Here is a 20,507-nt window from a genome sequence, read left to right on the forward strand (position 1 = left end):
CCTGCCCAGTTGCCAGCTTTGACTGTGATGAGACGTCCACTTCAAAGCCCTTTGTTTTTGATTAGTGCATCGAATTGGGGGGGTGGGCATCAGAAGCAGATTGGCTGTAAATGCTCATTGACACCCCTGTTCATCACAGCTGGCACACCTAACAGGTCATCAGGAAGCCCATGGGAGTTGCTTACTGGTGTAAATGGGAATATACCGCAGCGCTGACTCATCAGTTAATGGGAGTAAAGTTTCCACAATACGGCTTCAAGAGTTCTGTTGCTCCTGCAGCTACGTGTGCGTGCACCTGACTCGCTGGCATCCTGGAGATAACTAGGGAACGTGACTCTGAGGACCTGCGGAGGCCTGCAGCAAAACACATCATACTGACACTGCAAAATAAGGGAATGAAACGTGGAGGGACTCCTGTGTTTGTTTACGATGAATTAGATTTACCACCTGTGCTCGCCATACGCCGCTTGAGTAAAGAACACCAGTTTGCATCCACTTGGCGCGTGTACGGAATCTAAATTAAGAAGACAACCCAGCTTACGGTATAAATACCTTCAGTGTTTGTTAACAAGATTATGCTGCTGTTTTTAGATGGCAGCAGCCACAGTGAGACTCACTCTGGTCTACTCATTAGGTTTGGTGTTAACAGACAGGATGTTGTTTGGGTCCCAATGTTCTACTCTAGGTCTATTTGTGTCAGTCATTGCTTTTGCATAAACAGGATAGTTGCAATCGGTTGTCCTTTGGGAAATAGTTTATTATAAAACACTTGTGAAATCGGTACGAAGAGGGGATTCTCTCCTTTATGAGGGCGGCAAAACACAGAAATAAAGCAAAGAAAGCATGAAGTTGTTTCACTAAATAGGGATGTGCAAGCAAGTCCTTCACAAAGACTCCAGAGAGGAGTCTTTATGTTCTAAATCATTTTCATTTCAAACTGATATCCAGATTTTTATCGTCCATGAGAGTCGTTTTAGAACAAATGTAATTTGACTGTTGTTTTCAGACACTGCAGCTCATTCAGTGAGACTTCTAACAGAGTGCCACGCCGCCTCGTGTCATCTGTCGTGCACAATCGCTGCAGGTGGACAATGGAAATGGATTTGACAGCTTTCACCTCTGGATGGAAAGCTTTTGCTGTGACCCCCTTAGAGGTCAGAATTGTACAATCACACTAAAATCCAAGAGAGAGAGAGAGAGCGCGCGCTGGTATCTGACCGAGGGCTCAGGAGCTGCTTCCTCAGGGTTGAACTTTCCTATTTCATTTCCTCCCTAATGCGGCGCACCTACCTTCAAACGTCCCAAAGAAGCGATGACATCAGTAAAGTAGGAGCGCAGGAGTAAAGGACCAGTCGAGGTAAAGCAGTCAGAGGGAAGCTTGTAAATATGGTTCTTTATTGCACACACATTTGTTTACCTTTGTTGTTTTTGGTGTGAGCTACAAAAACTGGCATTACATATTTGACACCCTATTATTCAAAGATCCGAGTCTAACCCTGTAAAAACAACACAAAACAAAAGCTACTTCACATAAAAACTTCGGCCACAAAATAAATGTCACATTTTAGTGCACCACTATATGGATCAGGAACAGTATAAACCATATACTAGCATACTTTTAGGAGGAAAAAAAATAGGATACTTTTTATGCATACTCATCACAGTCAAAAAATAAAGAGAATCACAAAAATCCAGTGGGGCTAAAAAAAAAAAAGAAGAAAAATCTCATTTTGTAATTTGGTAGCATTTGCCCTTTGATCACCTGAGTGCTAGTGAATAGTTAACCTGCTGTTTAACTCATTGGAGGAATGTTTGTTAAACATAACAGAGGAAAAATAAAAGATTGACAGGTTAAAAGGTAGTTAGTAGATAAATGCACTATGGCCCTGTGACGGATTGGGGAGGCAGCAGCGCACTGTGGTCCAATCGAGAAAAAAATATTTTTGCATCCAGCTGAAGTTTAATTGAAGACCAAATTCCCAATGTTTGGTCAAACATTCCCAGTTTAAAAAAAAATTGATTTGCGCTGGAATAATAAAGAACAAAAATAAATTCTTTCCTTATTGTAAGAAAAAAAAGGCACTTTTGATGCAATATTTTAAGGCAGTGTTTGCAATTCATTGTGCTCTGGAAAAAAACACCAGTCACCAGAATCTTCATCAGCTCCGTTGTTGAAAACCTGACAAATGTAAGGCCAAGATTGTGACAGCATAAATATATTGACTGCTCATGGACGGATGTCAGCTCTCGCTGCACGGGACAAATACGAGCCAGGCTAAAACATTAATGGTGATGAATTGAAAAAGCTTATCGCCAACTAGACAAAAATCAAAAGAGAGAAAAAAAAAACTAATAAGCCTAGCTGCCATTAATCCAATCTTTGTCTTTACTGGCTGGTGTTTCAGGAGGTGTTAGGCAAAAACACCCGTTTTCAGATCGAAACGGGTGTTTTGATCTTCAGATCAGAAGCGCAAAAAATTCAGAGAGGAAATAAATGTTAGATTGGATGTTAGACACCTTTAATCTTTCCTTGATCTTTGCTTACTGAGACACAAAGCAACAGTTAAGGCCGAGTTGTTTTGTCTTGTGCACATTTAAAAAGAAGAAGAAAAAAAAGGAAAAATCTGGAGGCATCACTCAGTGGGTTAAAGTAATAATCAGGATTAATGAATTAATCTTTTGCTCGTGAGTCAGCGTCCATACCTTGAATTAGTGGAGAGGAAGAAGACACACACACACACACACACACTGGCAGTGTTTCAAACAGAAAACCACAGAGCCCAGCGAGCTGAGAGCCACGTCAGCATTTTACACTGAAAGGAACCGGAAGGTCGTTTTGATCCCAAAGAACTTGGCCCGTTGGCACAGTGTACTGGTGTGTGTCTAAGCATTATGGACGCTCCCAAACGGCCCGGTATTAGCCATTATATCAATAAGCTGAATTGGGAGAAGTAGTCACCAAACAGACAACAGCTGGTGATAACTATAATTCTGCTATCCAGGCATGACGAGCCTTTGAGGCAATGGAGAAGGAAAACAAACTGGGGACATCTATGTGTCCGTGGTAAATCAATACATTTAGAACATCTGCTGATGCCCGTTACATCATTCACAGTAAATTAAATCCTTTTGAGATGACTAATATGCAGTATTTTTTGCACAGATTATGGCAAGCCCCGCACTAATCCCCATTTAGAGAAAGAGGACACTGGTGGACATTTGAGCTTTTGACTTTGGTGAAACACACAAAATCAACCCTTTAGTCCTAGTGAGCCGGCCTCAATGTGCACCTCCCACCCACAGACACCCGTCCTGCAGTCCCATGGGGTCAGTGACACGGAGTCGCCCGCCCCCCCGCCCCGACAGAGACGAGGAGACACAGCAGCAGTGTTGGAGTAGTGAAGAGTCGGCAGATTCCTCCGCAGAGGGGAGAGTGCGTGAGCGGGAGTGAGGGCGGCTTATCAACTCGTGCAGGTTCCAGTTAGGCCGAGTGAGAATGCGTGTGTTTAGTATTTGTATGTGCAAATCTGACGTGTGTGTGTGTGTGTCTGTGCGCTTGTGTAAGTGGTGGCCAGACACCCGTTTTAATCGTGTTAGTCCGTGAACCAGACCAAGGTAATACATGAAACTGGTTAAAAACACAAGACAAAATATCAGCAAGTTAGTAAAATTCTTACTAAGAATGTTTTATTAAAATAAATGGCAAGAGGTTAAAGAAAAAAAACAGCATACACCATGAAAACTAAATGCAAGCATGTAAAAATACTTATGACAAGAGAACTAATAAAGTAGCTAATGAGTTAAACAAGCTGGGAATAAGCAAGAAAACAAAACCAAATATAACAGGGAAAAGGCAACGCTCCCCACAAGAGACTGTTTAAGATGTAGAAGAATGGGGAGGGGAGAAAGAGATGGGACGTTTGGGGGTGGGGAGGGAGTGGGGGGGGAGTTGCATGTGGATTTCAATTTAAAAAAAAAAAAAAAGCACTCAGAAACATGATTAATATACATATAAAATGAGATTAGAAAAATACATTATAAACCTGTAACAATGGCTGTTAATTACATTATCATACATGTAGTAGGCAGGCCAGAGAGAATACGGTAGGTATATAGTTCACCTTTCACCTGATGGACTTATCCAGCCTTTCACAATGGAACAGCAAGTTGTAACATTGCAGAAGGAATTTTCTACTATTTTTAATACTGTCAAATGCTGAATAACCATCACTTGCTCCACTTTGATATTGCATTTCAATTTAAAATAATAACACTGAGAAAGAAAAGTTAATTGACCCTTCGATGTAACATCATGATGAGAGAGCTATGAATAGAAAAACAAAGGGTAATATTTGATCAAATTGGAATACTTTTACCTTCTAGCAAAGAACTGTCAGTTGTTTCAATAACTGAAAACCATTTGGCTGTGAAAAAGAGTCGTTTAATAATCGGTATTTCACGCGCCTATTAGAAGTCCCGGGACTGTGTTGATAGTTAGTTTGTTGTCAAATTGACATCGAGAGACATGGACTGGATGCTTTCAGTTTACAGCTATTGAAACAAATTAAGCTTAATGCCGAAGGGAAGCCCCCCCTCCACCTTATTCATATCATCACGCATCCTTTAGCTCCGGATTAGAACACGTTCAGGCAGCTGCTGCTGCTGCTGCTATTGGCAGTTCAATTGGTTCTAGAAAGTTAGTCACAGTCACCAAAGATCAAGACAATATTTCATATGATCATTAAAATCTAAATAAAAAGTGGACAAATCCTGCACATACAGCAGAGTAAAGGGCCATCAAGTAAAGGAAAAGAAAAACAAAATCATTTCAGGAAGACAAAACTATGGCACATATTTTAGCTGGTCGAAACGACTGCTATTCTTTTTGCATAGAATAACTTCGGCAACACCACGATAGGGTGGGAGCTACCCATGTAACACTAGCCATTCCTCTCTGCGCCATCTTGGTGGGTGCTGGGTATTATTGAACACAACTGGAATACTCAGAAAACAGAAACCACTGTTGATAAGGCACTTTGATTTGCTCTTTTTTAAAACTCTCGAGGCGTCCGTCGCGCTCTCCTCCTCCATAACTTTCCAAGAGTTATGACGGTTTTGATCATATCCAAGTAACATCGCTGTTTCTTCACCCACACGTATCCTCTAAGTCATTTTAAACCTTTCTTCATTTTTTATCTTTTTCAGATTTTGTAACTGCAAGTAAAGTATCAAAAGCTAAAATTGCCAAAAATAGATTTCAATTTTTTTTTATCTTCTCCAGCACCCTGTAAAATTATCTATTTTTTTGTTCACTTATGTATTTGTATATGCAATGACAGATATCTACATTTGTATATATATTTATATATATGAATATATATACACATATATTATATTCATATATATAAGACGTATGTATAAAGCAATTTGAACAGGCAGGCATGGCTTTCACATCCTATTTTTTTTCTTGAGAGAGATGAACAAAAGATTGTGAGCTCAGGAGCTCGACTACGATCAGAGGGAAGTGTGACACATTGTGGATGCGCTTGTCATGTGTTGAAAATAAATGATCCATCCCTAAAATAATCAAAAATATTTGCAGGAGGGCTCAGATTATGGCCAACTGTAGCTTGGGTTGAAAATAAAAAAAGACACTTAAAAGCAAAATGTTGAGATGCAAACAAATAAGGACATAAAAACTATTTTGGCAATGTGTCTGATGAAAGCAGTTCAGAAACCTCATGACAAAAGCACTTATGTACAGAACTTCAAAGTGCCCTTCCCCTAACTACGTCCTGTAATTGAGTAGCGTGTTGTTTAGTGTTAATTGCCTTTTGTCACCGCCTCAGAAAAATAAATGAATGGGTCAAAAGTAATCTAAAAGTAATCTGACTGGCTCTCTGTTCCAGTTGAAGGCAGACACCACAAATCCACACCCTTACAAACTCTAAAATCACAGAGAGAGCCCTCTTTGAGTCAAATGCATAATTGCAGATATATAATTCATTGGGAAACCCTTTGGTTAAATATGCACACTTAATACTTTTTTTTGTCTTTTCAATCACAGCTCGTCTTACTCATTGAGATTATTTTCTAAATACATCAGGCACTGTATAATGGATGTAGTGTGGATGGGGACGTAGCAATGGTCAGTAGCTAATAAGCACTGACCCAATGTCCCCGAAGCCTCAGCACACCCTACTTTCATTGTAGTATTAATTAAAACACACACACACACAGACCCATCAGCCCAAAACGCTGACCTTCCCATCTTGCCCTTCCTTAGTTTCTGCAGCCTGCTTCATACATTGGATTGCTTTTGTTTTCCAGAGGTTACCATTTGCCTTATTTTGGCTAGTCAATTCAAGCAAAGCTAATAAGTCAAATATGAACAACTGAGAAACCAAAATCAAGTCGAAAAAATGAGTAAAGCCCAAAAAACAAAAAAAAAAAACACATCATAAAAAGCTTTTTGCAATCACTGTAGCCATGCTTTTTTGTTTTAAAAACAGACAGAAAGCTGTTTAGAGGGGCACACCCAGAATGTGTCAGCTCATAATTACATTTCAGAGCTCAACAAATGACAGAAATTAAACAAGTTAATGTGAGTGTATGTTCTCTTTCCTTCTATTTCTTTTCGCTCCCAGTAGTTAGGAACAGGGGGGAGGGGAGGGGGCTAGAGAGATTGTTTTATTGTTTTGGATGGGGGGGTTGGGGGTGATCTTATTACTCTGAAACCAAATGGTTGGCGTCAAATAGATTTTGAACTTTTGTTCGTGCATGTGAGGTCACCAATTGAGAGTGATTACAGGAGGGTGGGTGAGCGGGCTGGGGTGGGGGTCATTATTGCTATATAATTCAGTGCAGATTTATGAGTCATACCACAAACACGTCCACCCAGTATATGATTCATGAAGAAAAAGAAATAGAAAGAATGGGAACTTAACTCAATGAACAGAGGGAAAAATATGGATAACACGCAACTCTGTTGGGTTTTGTTGTGTTTCTGTGAAGAGTTTCCATTGGTTCCTACTTTTTTCTTTTTGTTTCAGAACGTGTTTGGGTAACTGTACGGTCAGGCGTGCCTCTCTCTCTCCCTCTCCCTCTCTCACTTGCGTCCGAGAGGCTAGCAAAAGGCAATTACCAGTTAACTGATCAGCAGGCAGGCTTGGGGCGGCTCGTCATTGGGTGAAGAGTTCAGAGGTCAGAAGGTCATGTGTTAGTTGCCGGTGGCGGCTAGGTGGTTAGAAACAAAAACAAAACAAACAGAAAAAAAAGATAGAAAGGATATTAGTGTCAGCAAGAAGAGACTGGAATGACATCATTTTAACAATAAAATGAATGCAATGTCTCATGTTGCCCCCCCCCGCCCCCACTCCTGATCCCTGTGCCAATGTGAGGTGAACCCAGCTAATCTGAACATCATCATGAGGTAGTCTCATTGTGATCCCACCCACCCCGAATCTGGTAGCATGGTGGTTTAATTTAGCACATTGCCCCCCAAAAATCAAAACAGAAGCAAAGAGGTTGAACAGACACACAAAATAAGAACAACAGAAATCTAGTATTTTAGTGTCTGTCGAGTTGGAGTGCAAGTTACAGTGTGATTAGTGGGAAGGAGTCTCGCTAATGTTATGTGGGGGGTAACTGTGGCTAGCGTTAAGTGTGCAATGAATGATAAATCAATGTTTTACAATTCTCTCTTTATTTAGCAGTATATTTTTATATAATATAAATATACACCAGAACCATAAATACATTTGCTATAAAATGCTCAAATATAAAATGACAGTACCTTGTGTACAACTGAAATATTTAAAATGTTTTTAGCTTTTTTTTAAATCTTTATAAATTAACTGCAGCATGCAAGCTATCCATCTTATGTCTGTTTGTCTTTTTTCAATAGAAAAATAAAATTCTAAATAAATTTGAATTTCAAGGTGAAATGGTGAGCAGTAGCAGCATGACAACTTGTCTTCTGCCGACCAGGTCTCTCAGATGCAGTATAGAAACGCTATTCCTTTTTCTTTGCTCCTTACGAGCAAAGGAGATAAATCATGTATGGGAACAAGCCCGCCCCGTTTTAGGCTCTAATCTCACATCAGAGGAATGTCATTATGCGCCTTTAACACGGCCTGCAGAGTACTACCTGTCTTCACAGCTGCATAAACCAAAAGCTGTTCAGATCACTTTTGCCTGAGCTTTACATCATCTACAGAATACTGTATATGTTAAGTACTAAATGTAAACAAAATGTGCATACCACAATTAACCATTTAGCTGGCGTGTGGATGTGTGGGGTAGGAAAAGTGATGGGGGTAAGAAAAAACAAAAAATACAATACAGATGTAGAAATTCCTAACTAAGGCATCAGGGCATAATAATCATTGAAAGTCATCAATCAATAACAGTGTGTAGCTAAGAGACTAAACTGACCTCTGTCAGCGGTCACAATCCTTTGGTAAGGATGGACCCGCGTGTCATGCCGTCTCACTTTAGTAGCCATTGCACCTAGATTGTAACAGGTCCACAAGGTTAGAAACCGTTCACTTTGAGCAGGGAAAAAACAGTCAGCTTTTACAGTAAGAATATTCACATTTTTAAACCATTATCATTATAATGCTTAGATGATACAATACACAGAAAAGCAACATAATACAGGTTATAGTAGATATACACACACTACAGAGCTCGTTTTTATGTGTAGAAAAATGCAGTAGAAAAAATTATACGCCTTTTTGGACATTTACTTGGTATTTAAAAATCCATAACTTAAGTAATAAAATTCCACAGTGCTCAGAGTTCTAGAGGGCTCTTTGAAAAGGGGGCAGGCAAAGGGTAAAGGCTTCGGGGCTGTCTGAAAAAATAATGTGATTCCTGCACTGGGATCTAGAGGGGGATTGAGAGAAATTTGTTTCTTTATTTTGAACGGTGTGGGAATCCAATACAGCTCTGATGGTAATTGAATAGCGCCAGACACCACCTGCCTCTCCCAGAGGAAGTCATTTTCCCCTTACATTTCTCCCAACTGCAGCACTTAACAGCGTAGTATGTACATAACACAAACAAGCTGTTAGAGAGTTACTGTATGTTTAAGTAAGACAAAATGAAGATGTGCTGGAATTAAGAAAAATAAATCTTCCCAAAGGGAGAGGTGTATGTGGGAATTAAGTTTGTAATTTTCAACAAAGATATTGTTCTGTCGTTGTAGAGTTAAGAGCGACTTACGGCTGATGACAATGCAACCACCTGCACTACTCCAAAGAAGCAGATGGCCTGACATTCCTTTCATTCTCAAAGAAACCAATAGTGGCTGGATACAGTAGCGCAGGCTGCCGAACCAAGTGCATAAGTGTGAGTGTGTGTGTGTGTGTGTGAGAGAGAGCGAGTGATTCCACACAGAGCCCTGTGTTGCTGAAGGCACCAATCGATAATGTGAGTAAATAAAATGCACTAAGCTGGTGTAACCCTGCAAGTTAAAGAGAGAAAAGCCTGTCAGGTGCCCCTGTCTGTCCCACATACGACTCTGAGGCGCATCAAAGACACAGGTTAGCTCAAATGAGGCTAGTGTCTGCTACTTAACAACATTAATCAAAGCCACTGTGTTCATAGTTGCCTCTTCCATCAATAGATGTTCAGTTATCTCTTTGGTAGCATATGTGTGAGCTTAAAGCACCGTTGAGAAAGAATATATAGACCCTCACATTGAACTGCACTCCTGACAAACTATGGGGATGGTCAGGTATTAGCACATGGCTCAAGTTCAAGAGGGGTGAAGCTAAGACAATGGAGAGACGGAGGGAGAATAAAAAAGGGAAGAATTGAGGAATTTAATGAACATCCCCAGTGGGAGTGAGAGGGGGACTATCTACAGACATCAAGGCCTGCCTGCAGAGAACAGCACAGAGAAATGATTTCAAAAGCTGCAGAAATCCGAGGGGATCTGCCGCCAGACTGAATATGCCTCCAGGCCAGTGCATGAAAGGGTTAGAGAGCAGGCTGCCTGTATGTGTGTTTGTGTGTGTGTGTGTGTTGTTTCTGTTGGCATGCCTCAATTCACACCGAGGCAAGCGCTCCTATGCAGAAGAAAGAATATCTAAACCTGAGAGCGTAATTGTTTGGCGAGAACGCAAGTTAAACAGTGACGGAACCTTGGACTAAATTATAAACTTAAGCCTAGCCCTAAAAAGGGCATTTTTGTCCCCCTTTGCCTTTTTAATACAGTGTCCATACAAGCCACATAGCTGGTCATCCCACTACCAAGAGCTTCACCAGCACATCAACGCAGTCAGTTTGTTTTTTGATCTTCAGGTGGACACGACATATTTACCTTTCAACAAGTCCTGATTGTGGCTCATGGCAGCAGCGTCCAGCACCCCAGCTCCGGGGTAAAACAAGCTGCCCTCCTGTCCAAGCTGGCTAAAGCTGGCCATTGTACCTGGACCCATGCTCCCCCAGGCTCTCTTACCTAGAACCCCACTGTGCTCAATGGGATACTCCAGCAGGGAGGTGGGTGCCAGGGCGTATGGGTAATCGTATTGGGTGGTGTAGATAAGACCGCCATCCGGTGAGGGAGGCACCAGGGTGGGGGTACCATTGGGCAACATGGCGGCCATCTGAGGGGACCGGATGAGGTTCATGATGGGGCCCCCACCTGGTGTTGGAGGCCGGAGTGCCTGGGGAGGCAACACTTGACCATTGGGGGCTGCAATGAGACGTTGGCCTTGAGCGGCCGCTGCCGCCGCTGCAAGAGAGAATGCAAGGGTGGCTGCCATAAGCAAGAGAGCGAAGGACAGGAGTAGAAAGAAAGAAAGAAGGACAAGAGATAAAAGTGTAGTGTGGTTGATCATAATCACAGATGAACAGTGAAAGGTGAAAATACAAAAAGGAGGAAAAAGAAAAAGGGTAACGGGAAGTGGCAGGTGGAGAAGGGAGAGGAAGGGGGCAAAAGGAAAAATTAGTCCATGCAATGATCATGGTGGTGAACCACAAGAGCCACAATCTGTTTGCAAAGGAAAAGTCAACATAGCCAAACAAAATACAAACAATGCCCCTCACACCAAAACACGAGAAGCACGAAATGCTGCGGTCATCCCAATGCATTCAAAACATACAAATCACCACGGCAGCTAAACATTCATCTACTGGTAATGGCACAGGTGAGGTAAACAATGCACATGCCAACATAAACAAAGCTGGTGACTATATGTAGGGAAAGGCTGAAGTCTTATAAGGTGTTTAAGTTTCTCCTAACTCAAAAGATTGATCCCCCACTCATAGTCAGCAGTTCATTTAAGTTGGTTGACGTACAGGTGAACACACACACACACACACAGAAATTCTTTTCCCCTGGTTGTTCTGCATAAGCCCATGCCGTAAGCTGTCCAACACAAGCTCTCCAAAAGGCAAGACAATCAAATCAAGCTCCGGTGTGACGAGAGATAAACGGTGAGGCGGTTCCTCGTGGCTAACATTTTGGGAGTTAAATGTTAAACACGGAAAATGAAAACAGTGACGTTAGGCATGTGTAGTTTTACTTCAGAAATCTGAGTCCATGTATACCCAAGAACCTAGTCTCTGGCCTTGCTATAGGAGATCATATTTTGAATATTAAATATTTGATTAATAAGATATTTGTGCTCAACATAATTTGTGCAAATCATAATTATTATGCATTTAGAAAGGATATTTGGTGATTAATTTGTGTATAATGTAGCCGTATAATTTGTTATTTTCTTATTCAATTTTAAATCAAAAAGTTTTTCATTCAAAATAATATTTAAATTTTACACCAATGTCAAATTGAAAAAAGAGCAGCAGGCTGAATGTTATTTTGGTAACAAATGTGTCTAACTTGCTTTGCGGGTTGCACTTTAATGTATTAATTTGAACATTGCTATAAATTTGTGGAAAAAGGTTCCATCACAAGTCTAATAATAACAATACAATGTTACCATGGATATAGGGAATTAGACTGTGGAAATAGGCTTATTTATTGTATTGATGTTTATCCATACAATTAGATTGTGTACTGTCATCACCCAAGTTAATTTGCTGATAGAGTTTATCAAGTGCAGGACACAAATTTGTTGTGAGCACGTACAAACAATTTCTTTTTTTACTTGAGCATTAAATCAAAAATAAAGGAAACAAGCTATTTTTTTAATTAATAAATAAAAAACCAAATAATGAATCCCTTCATTATTTTCCAAATTAGGATCCCTATTGAAAATGCAGAGAACGGGTGACATGTGAGCTAGCGACCAACATGCAGCGCTAAGCAGGTGGAATACAGCAATCTGCTGAAAGAGTTTGCCAAGTGCAAGTTATACAGAGTGATGGCATTTGGATTGCAGGATGGAGAGGGGAGGAGGGCAGGATTGGAGGAAAGAAATACGGAGTAGAACAGAATGGAAAAATGTCCTACTGATGGTCTGGTAGGTAAACATGGATTGTTTGGAGAGCTTGAGAGAGAAAGATGTCTGCTCGTGGTCATTGATAATACGATGTGTGTATACATCCATTTAAATGAAGGTAAACAGTATTAGTTAATGAGGAATACAGAACATATCAAATATAATTAAGTATGGTCAATGATGTTAAAAGATTAGTTGGTGCAAAACAGATGGATTGTGTAAAGTTGTACATATCCTGAATGCGTGCGCGTGTCTATAGAAGTTCACTTACGTGTTTTGATGTTGTTGTCTCTGTATGTCCCATTCAGAATTGCCAGCTCCATCAGCTGCATCTTCTTCAAATTGTCTTCTCCCTCGGCCTGTGAAAAACCGGAACGTTAATGTCAGTCCACAATAACCCACCACACACTAATTCCAAGTTGAGGAGCTAAACACATGGCGTCTGTTCTCTGTAAGCGCTGGTTTGACCGGGTTTAGGGAAACAGAGATGGAGATCAGCTAAAACGCTGTTGTCATGGCATAGTGCCTCGTTACCAAAATACTGACAGAAACATTAAGTGTGGGAATGAATATTCAAAATCCATATCTGAATGATAATTACTGTAATTTTCTTTGCTCCCTTGTGTGCAATCAAATGCGCAATAACCACCCTGGCTAATGTCAGTGCTGTCAATTAATGTTTGGATAAATAAATACAAAAGCCACAGCCACTGTCATTATTGCCAAATTACGGGTCTAAAATTATTCACGGAAAGCAATTAAGATAGCAGCAGAACCCCCCCCCCCCCCCCCCCCTCTTCCCTCATATCACACCCATCCATTCCTCGATGCACAGCCCCCCCAAACTCCATTTCCACTGAAGCTCCTGGACACTCAATAACCATGACAACACAAACGCCGCTGGGATTTTGCAGGTTGTACATCAGGGGATCATGTAAATTACTCTACAACCTGGAAGGTGTGGATATAGACATGTGAAGCATTGCTGACCTCAAGTTTCCCCTTAAGTGAAATATTGATTTCAGCGGCTAAAAAGGTCTAATTTGGATGATTTATTATGTCAACGCATACAGTGGCATTACAAAGGCACTATTACAACGAATGGTGGCTCATGTATTCTCTGCGTCATGCGCGCAGAGCAATGCCCACAAGCCTGTTAGTAATAAAAGAAGGAGGGCACCGATTGAACATCCCCCGTTTCTGTTCTCTCTCTTCACAGAGTGCGTCTCCTGGACCGAGTTTTAACAACGGTATGCAGCTCTATTCAGACGATAAGGAAGTAAAAAGAAGAATAAAGGGGAATGAGGGCTCAGAGTTAAGCCCTCCCATGAGACTCCTTTTCAACGCGGCCACAGAGAGTGGAAGAGAAGGAGCGAGAGTAAGCAAGAGAAAAAGTGGCAACGCCTGGTCTCCCTCGACTAAATATACAGCAGTGACTTCAGAGAAGTCGCAGCTCACATTGAGCCGTGTGTGTGTATGTGCGTGCGTGCGTGTGTATGTCGTGCTTGTGCGCACCATGTTTAGTGTACCACGGAGCTGCCAATTAATGAAGCACAGAAATTCTCCACTGCTTTCTCTCCTTCTACCTCCCCTGCGCTCTTCCCCTTTTCTTTTAATAAAGGAACTCAAAGCTGCACTACCAAGCTGCACTACTTCTCTCTGCAAAAACAGACAGTCTGATCAGTGTTAACATTGACAAGATTCAAATATTTATTGTATTCAATGGTTGGTGATGCCACAGAGACGTAGCTTTCCAGCCAAGAACATTTTTACAATTCAAATACAGGTAAATAAAAAGGATTGTAATTTGTTTCTAAAGCATACTAAGCATTCTAAGTGTCAATTTATTCTGTTGAAAACAATATAGTCATGTACTCACTGTACTTTGTATGAAATTAAACTCCCAGGATCAGTTGTCCAAAATTAACCAGTTTGTTATGAAAATTGAACAGAAACTTCACAATCACACACACACACACAACCAAGTAAGCTGTCAGTCAACAAAAGCCATTTAGTTTCCCTGTTAACAACTTGGAGGTGAAAAGAGCCCACTTGACATGCGGTGTCAGCTATGATAACCGGACCAGGCTAATTGAACATAAAGGACTAACCTGGCCCGTTATTGGCAGGTCAACCCGCATCAGTGGGGAGCCAAAAGTCAACGCTAAATGGATGATGGATCTCATGTAAATCACATTTATTTTTCTCTTAATTATTTTCTCTACTCAGAGTTCTTATTTACATACCAAATTAAATCTGATCTTGACCTCTACACCTTTGTATGGTGAAAAGGGCTGTACCCTGCTTTACAAAACAAAAACTGTTGTTTTTTACTCCAGCGTGAGCAATGAGGCAAGGAAAGAGATAAGACAGGACAAAATAAGACCATAACTTCACCAGATGATGGAGGCAGCTCGATGATGTGCTATCAAAGCTTAACACGGTTGTTGCAACAATAAATCAAACATTTGCTTTTGCTCCGTTATTGTCGCTGTATGGAGAGCTGTACAAACACCATCCAGTCTGCCGAAATTACTCTTTGATGGCTAGCCTTCCATAGCACAGAGGCCTCTTTCCTACCACCAACAACACAACTACTGGAAGCCCTCGAGGAACAGTGTATCCCTGCGGTGTGGTTGCAAAATGCAGAACCTCACATTATGACTTAATGGCCACATGTACTTTTTGACGAGAGTAATCTGTTAAGATGCAGACAAAATATTGTCGGTTGTTAGAGGTGTATGAATGAGTGGAATGGATCTGCAGCAGGCTGCAGCTCAAGACATTTGCATGCCGAGTGCTGTGGCTGTTTGTGTGTGTTCTGATGATGATGGATCTGCAGACCTGCGTGGGTTAAATGGGTGCCGGGCAAGAGTGGGTGTCATCATCCATCGGACTCTGCATCGGTGGAAAACGGAAGGGGAAGAGCACAGGTGCGGCTGCCAGGATGAGGCGTGTGCTGCCGTGTGTGTGAAGCGTGTGAATCCCCACCGGAGTGCGGATAATGTAGCGCCATCTCAAAACAGTTTTTCAACTAAAGCCTGCCGCGAAACCCAGGCGAATTGTGTCCCACGTAAAACAAGCCAACTAAATTCAGAGTAACACTCCCCCACATGTCTCTATTTTTTGTTCTCTGACAAACTTTGAGACGTGTTGGCAGCGTTGGTGCTCGGGTTTGAGCTACACAACAAAGAAGGCGGCACACTCAAGATGGCTGCATACAGGAGTTGTTACAGCAGGACGAACCGAGATATAAGGCAGGTGACACAGCCGGAGTGGGGTTGGACCGACTCAAGTCGCGGCGCCCTGGGCGGACTGGGCCTGCTTCCTGCCGCAGAACCAACAATTAGATGAATGTTTGATGAACAGCGCCATGGAGAGCAGTTAACACTTCAAGGTGCTGCCACAATTAACTGACTTCTTGGTCAGCATGCAGCACCCATACTAAAACATTCACTCAGATGTAGCTCTGTGCGCGTGTGTGTGTGTGTGTCAGTGATGATCTGCTGGAATTCCCAGGAGAGAACTCGCTGCTGAATTATGTAATGACAAGGGATGAGGAAAGGAAGTTTTCCTTTATCATCCCAAACACGCACACATGCATGTGTGCATCAAGCGCACATACCGACACGCTCCTGTCCATCAGTGGAAAAGCCACTCAATAAAGCTGGTCTATCCACAGGAATCAGATTCAATCAATGAGTCCTATTTGTGAAATCAGCAGAGCGGTAAAAGCTATCAGGGAGGAGCAAGTCGGAGAGAAGAGGGGGAGATGGGGAGAGGAGTAGGGAGGGAGGAAAAGGGAGACGGCAGTGCGGTGAGCTGCAATAGGTGAGCCGTGTCCCTCCGCCGCTAAGCGACAACTCTGCGATGAGGTCACTAGACGCATGCTAAATCACTGTCAAGCCGCCTCTCTGCTGATCAAAGCTCGTGGTGAGCAGCTGACGACAAACTGTTGCTAAAGCTGATCGTTATAGAGAGCGCCGTGTGCTCGTAGACAACAAGAAGCAGCGGCTGGGCGTATGTCTGAGTCTAAAGGGGCGGCACCCTCATTCTCAGCAACACCCGAGACGCCGGGCCCTTTCCTATCCATCTCACCCACAGATAAACACAACAGGCGTCTGGATAAGCCCGGGTAAAATGGTATGGCTGCGACTGAGGGGAGTAGTATTTTTCCTTCTCGTTCTCTGGCAAGAGGCCCTGTCTGCGCAGCTCAGCGAGATGAAACGATGAGCGGGGAGACGGATAGAATGAGCGGTGGAACAAAATAGTACTAGGAGGAGAAAAGGAGGGGCTGCCGACTAAGTCCAAGAGGAAGTGTGAATGCATCTTTGAGTCGGTGGAGAGATTATGCAAGAAGAAGAGAGTGATAGTGGGTGAATATAAGACAAGAAAAGACTGAGCAGGCAGAAAAAAACAATTTGTCTGCACCCGAGAGGGCTGACACTAGCTACGGCGTGCTTTCCTTCCTTGGCCTCACTGCCAGTCATCAGATAAGTGTATGTGCAAATGTGCACACGCACACAAACACACCGCCCCCCTTTTAGGCCCTAGCAGGTGAAAGGCTCCGGCTCCATCTAAACTACTCCAATTACCTTAGTCTGCCCCTGCTGCCTCCTGGGAGACGGAGAGGCAGAATATGTACAACTGAGAACGAGAAGAAGAAAAAATGGCGCACGGCGGAGGAGGTGAAATTGGGAGCCTCGTGGAGGGAGGAGACAACTTCATGTACATGGGTGGAACTGATAGTGGCAGCAGCTGGTTTTTCTCCGGTACCCCTCCCCCCCTCGCCTCCTTTTTGGTTCCTTCCTAAACCCCAACATCTGGAGGAAAATGATTACTCTCGCCATGCTGCCAAGACGACTTATCAACAATTCCACTCTCCAGAAGTAAGGGGTTAGAGAAGAGGATGGCACGAGGAGTCGTAGCAAGCTTACCAGTTTGCCACACTGCATAAATGAGACACGAGAAATAGAAATCAATTCAAGCCGGCTGAAGCTAACTTGAAAGTCAGATTGGGGTGAGAACGGATCACGCAAACGTTCAACTACAAGACATTCAAACAACCACTTTAGAAAAAGGGGAACACACACATGTTTTTGGACTGTGCGAGAGTGGGGGAGGGGTTGTCGTCTTTGTGGGCAGACACGCGCTCTCTGTATGTGCTTACGTGTCCTTGTATGCACGCATGGGTCTGTATATGCGCAGGAAACACTAATATATATATATATATATATATGCTACAGATACATCTTTTTCATGAAAAACCAAGCATCAAAGGGAAGAAAAAACTACTTATTTACAACACAAACATGTATCAATCAACAGCAGGAGAATAAACACCACAAACATAACTTTTCCTTTTCATAAAAAACACTTTGAAAGAAAGTATTGGAGTAAGTGCTGCATGTCCTCTCTCAAATTCACTGCTGCACTTTCAAAGGCAATTTTCTTTCCTCCGCCTTGCTCTTCGGCTTTTGTGAACATATCTGCCAAGGGAATCAGGCCTCAACTGTATTTTCCTCTTCCCCAAAGACTAACAACGCAATCTCCTGCAACTCTCCTCTCTGACTGTCTTTTACCTTCACAACATCCCGGCAAAGCCGCTTTATTTCTCCTTTCCTCCCTTCCTCACTTCCAGACAGCTCTGTTGTCGATGTACGTCATTAGTCATGCTAAACCACCAACACACTAGCTCATTAGCATAGAAGTGAACCTGACTCCAGTCAGATTATTACAAACTCATCATGGCTGCTCCGCCCCATTACTGTCAATCACACAGCGTGCTGAGGTACAGTTGAAAGTGGCACATTAGAAAGTCAGGAACCAACTCTTCTGTTAGTACTTAACATGCTGCATCAAAACAAAGCTCATAAGTGCAATGGCCTCGGTCGTGTGTATGCGTCGGTGGTACTTAAATGTTGCGGGGAATTGTCATTTAATTGGTAGAGCCTAGGTTGGTACCACAGCGCTATTACATGCAAAGCATGGGCACTGGCTCAGGGATCTAGGTACCCTATAACAACCTTGTGTCATGATGACAGGGATGAAGGAGGCAGCCTTGGGTCCCTGTGGAAATCAATCAATATCAACTGAGAGACTTGGAATCAGTGCCATTGACAGGAGAACAGAGAAGAAAAAGGACCAAAAAAAATCTGGTTTTCTACCAGCTCCATGTTCTCTCTCGGAAGGAAAGAAGAAAAAAAAAAAACTTTTTCATCTCCCATCAAATGCATTTCTGGTAGCACAAGGGGAAAAGCTGTGCAGAATCTGAGTGATTTTGTTTATCCTCAAAAAATGGACTGGTATTGCATGCAACAGAATTGCATTAAGAGCGGATTAATCTTCATATAAATAAAACTAGAAAAATACATTACAGATTTAACAACAGGATTTAGTGAGACCATCAAAGCTCGTCGGCCTGCACCGGATTTGAAAATCAGATGAGCAGGAGGGATCATTCAGTCCCTTCATGTTGTACAGCCCAATAAACAGCTGCCCATTTCCCCCGTCATGTGTTCCCTTCAGACTAATAACAGCCCTTCTCCTTCCTGTGTCCTTCCCATCCAGATTCCAAATTTGTAATCACAAAGTCCACATTATTCATCCGCCTCTATTATTTTTCTCCCTCCGCTTTTTCTCCTCTCTCCTCCGTTGTACCTCATTCCACCGGGCTGCCAGACGGTGCATTGTTCTGTCACTGCGATCCTTTAATGCCATCCAATCGAGCAGGGAAAATCTTGAAGGGATTTGGCCAGGGATGATTTGGGAGCTTTAAATACTGTTGGGGGATTTGCATCGTTCAGAGATCCTGACTCCTACAACAGGGATCCAAGTACCTCCTGCAAGATGTGGATTCAAACCTTGGAATGATCTATGGACATCTGCAGTCAACCCATGGACATCAATACTTCATGTCATCAAAAAGACAACTTTCATTAGGATTCTTTTGATGAAACTACTTTAGTCACGTCTCTTTCTCCCACCTCCCCCCCAAAAAAAACTCCACCTCTCCACTCGATTCACCAAGGAGGAGGCAAACAAAGACCCAGCGTTGAGTGGTGGGACCGAGAGCATGAGAGTTTGAAATGACTTCGGCAACAGCTGGCAAAGCAAGGCATCACACACTGCAGGGGCTGAATTCGACGTGCGGCCTTTGGGCTCTCTAAACGCTGAGCTCTACACAATCCTATTTCCCTGCCCAAACAGTGGGACACAAAGTCACTGGAGAGACGGAGATGAAAGCACTCTGTGCGCGTGTGTTTTCACTTTGCGGATGAAGCCTGGCCCTATAGCGGCACCCCTGGGGAAGTTCAGAAACTACAGTGGGTGGACAATGTATAAAGCGGAGTGTGTGAGACAAAGGCTCGGAGCCCCGGAAAGACAATGTGCGCAAGTCTCAGTTGGCGAAGGACCTTTGGAGATGCAGCGCTCACACAATCGAGCCGCACATACACACATGAAAACACTAGCACAGAAACATACACATTTTCTCGCCACTCTCTAAGGGGATTAAGGAGACCTTCAAAGAGAGGCAGAGAGATTGGCCAGGGGCCAGCGGGGTCCCACTCCATGCTACTGGGGGACCGGGCCAGATTAAAACTGCCCGGGCTTCTCAGCATGCCTTGTTACCCGCCTCCTCTTCTTACACACTGTATAGGACACCTGGGGAAGAAAAGAAAAACTGGAGCAGCCACAACCAGGTGGATTAGGGAAGGAGGTTATTTTACAATGATTTCAGGGACCTGGGTGGTTTAGGGACCAAAATGCATGTGTGTGTGTGTGTGTGTGTGTGTGTGTGTGTGTGTGTGTGTGTGTGTGTGAACTGAAATTAAAAACGGACTGTACAAGTGGCCAGGGCAATTTTGTAAGTGGTGCAGAGGGCCTGTGTACTTAGAACACACCTTCACTGGGGATTTGCTTGACTTAAAAATCTAAATGAACGAGACAAGAACCAGGGCTAGTTCCCCTTAGAGGGAAGAAATGAAAGAGATGCATTAGAAAGAGGATGATGTTTCAAGGAGGAATAAGGGAACAAAGAACCCAAGAGACAGTGTACAAGAGAAATAGCAAATGAAGCTGAGGTTTGGT

The 20,507-nt window shown here is 42.8% G+C and overlaps 1 protein-coding gene across 6 annotated transcripts in view; it reads right to left on the bottom strand.

Moving 5' to 3' along the window:
* Positions 1-2,175: 2,175 nt before the first annotated feature.
* qkia (QKI, KH domain containing, RNA binding a) overlaps positions 2,176-20,507 on the bottom strand; it is a 62,828-nt gene continuing 44,496 nt past the window's right edge. Inside the window, exons 5-8 of one of the 6 annotated variants that reach the window (XM_037486568.2) lie at positions 12,688-12,775; positions 10,331-10,768; positions 8,437-8,511; positions 2,176-7,236 (exon numbers count right to left, since the gene is read on the bottom strand). In XM_037486568.2, coding sequence (XP_037342465.1) covers positions 7,220-7,236; positions 8,437-8,511; positions 10,331-10,768; positions 12,688-12,775 — 618 coding nt within the window. In that variant the 3' untranslated portion in view covers positions 2,176-7,219. The other 5 variants (XM_037486571.2, XM_037486567.2, XM_037486569.2 and 2 more) reach the window with 5 other exon arrangements.

This window comes from Pungitius pungitius, chromosome 14 (assembly GCF_949316345.1).
Source record: "Pungitius pungitius chromosome 14, fPunPun2.1, whole genome shotgun sequence".
NCBI classification, from domain to species: Eukaryota; Metazoa; Chordata; class Actinopteri; order Perciformes; family Gasterosteidae; genus Pungitius; species Pungitius pungitius.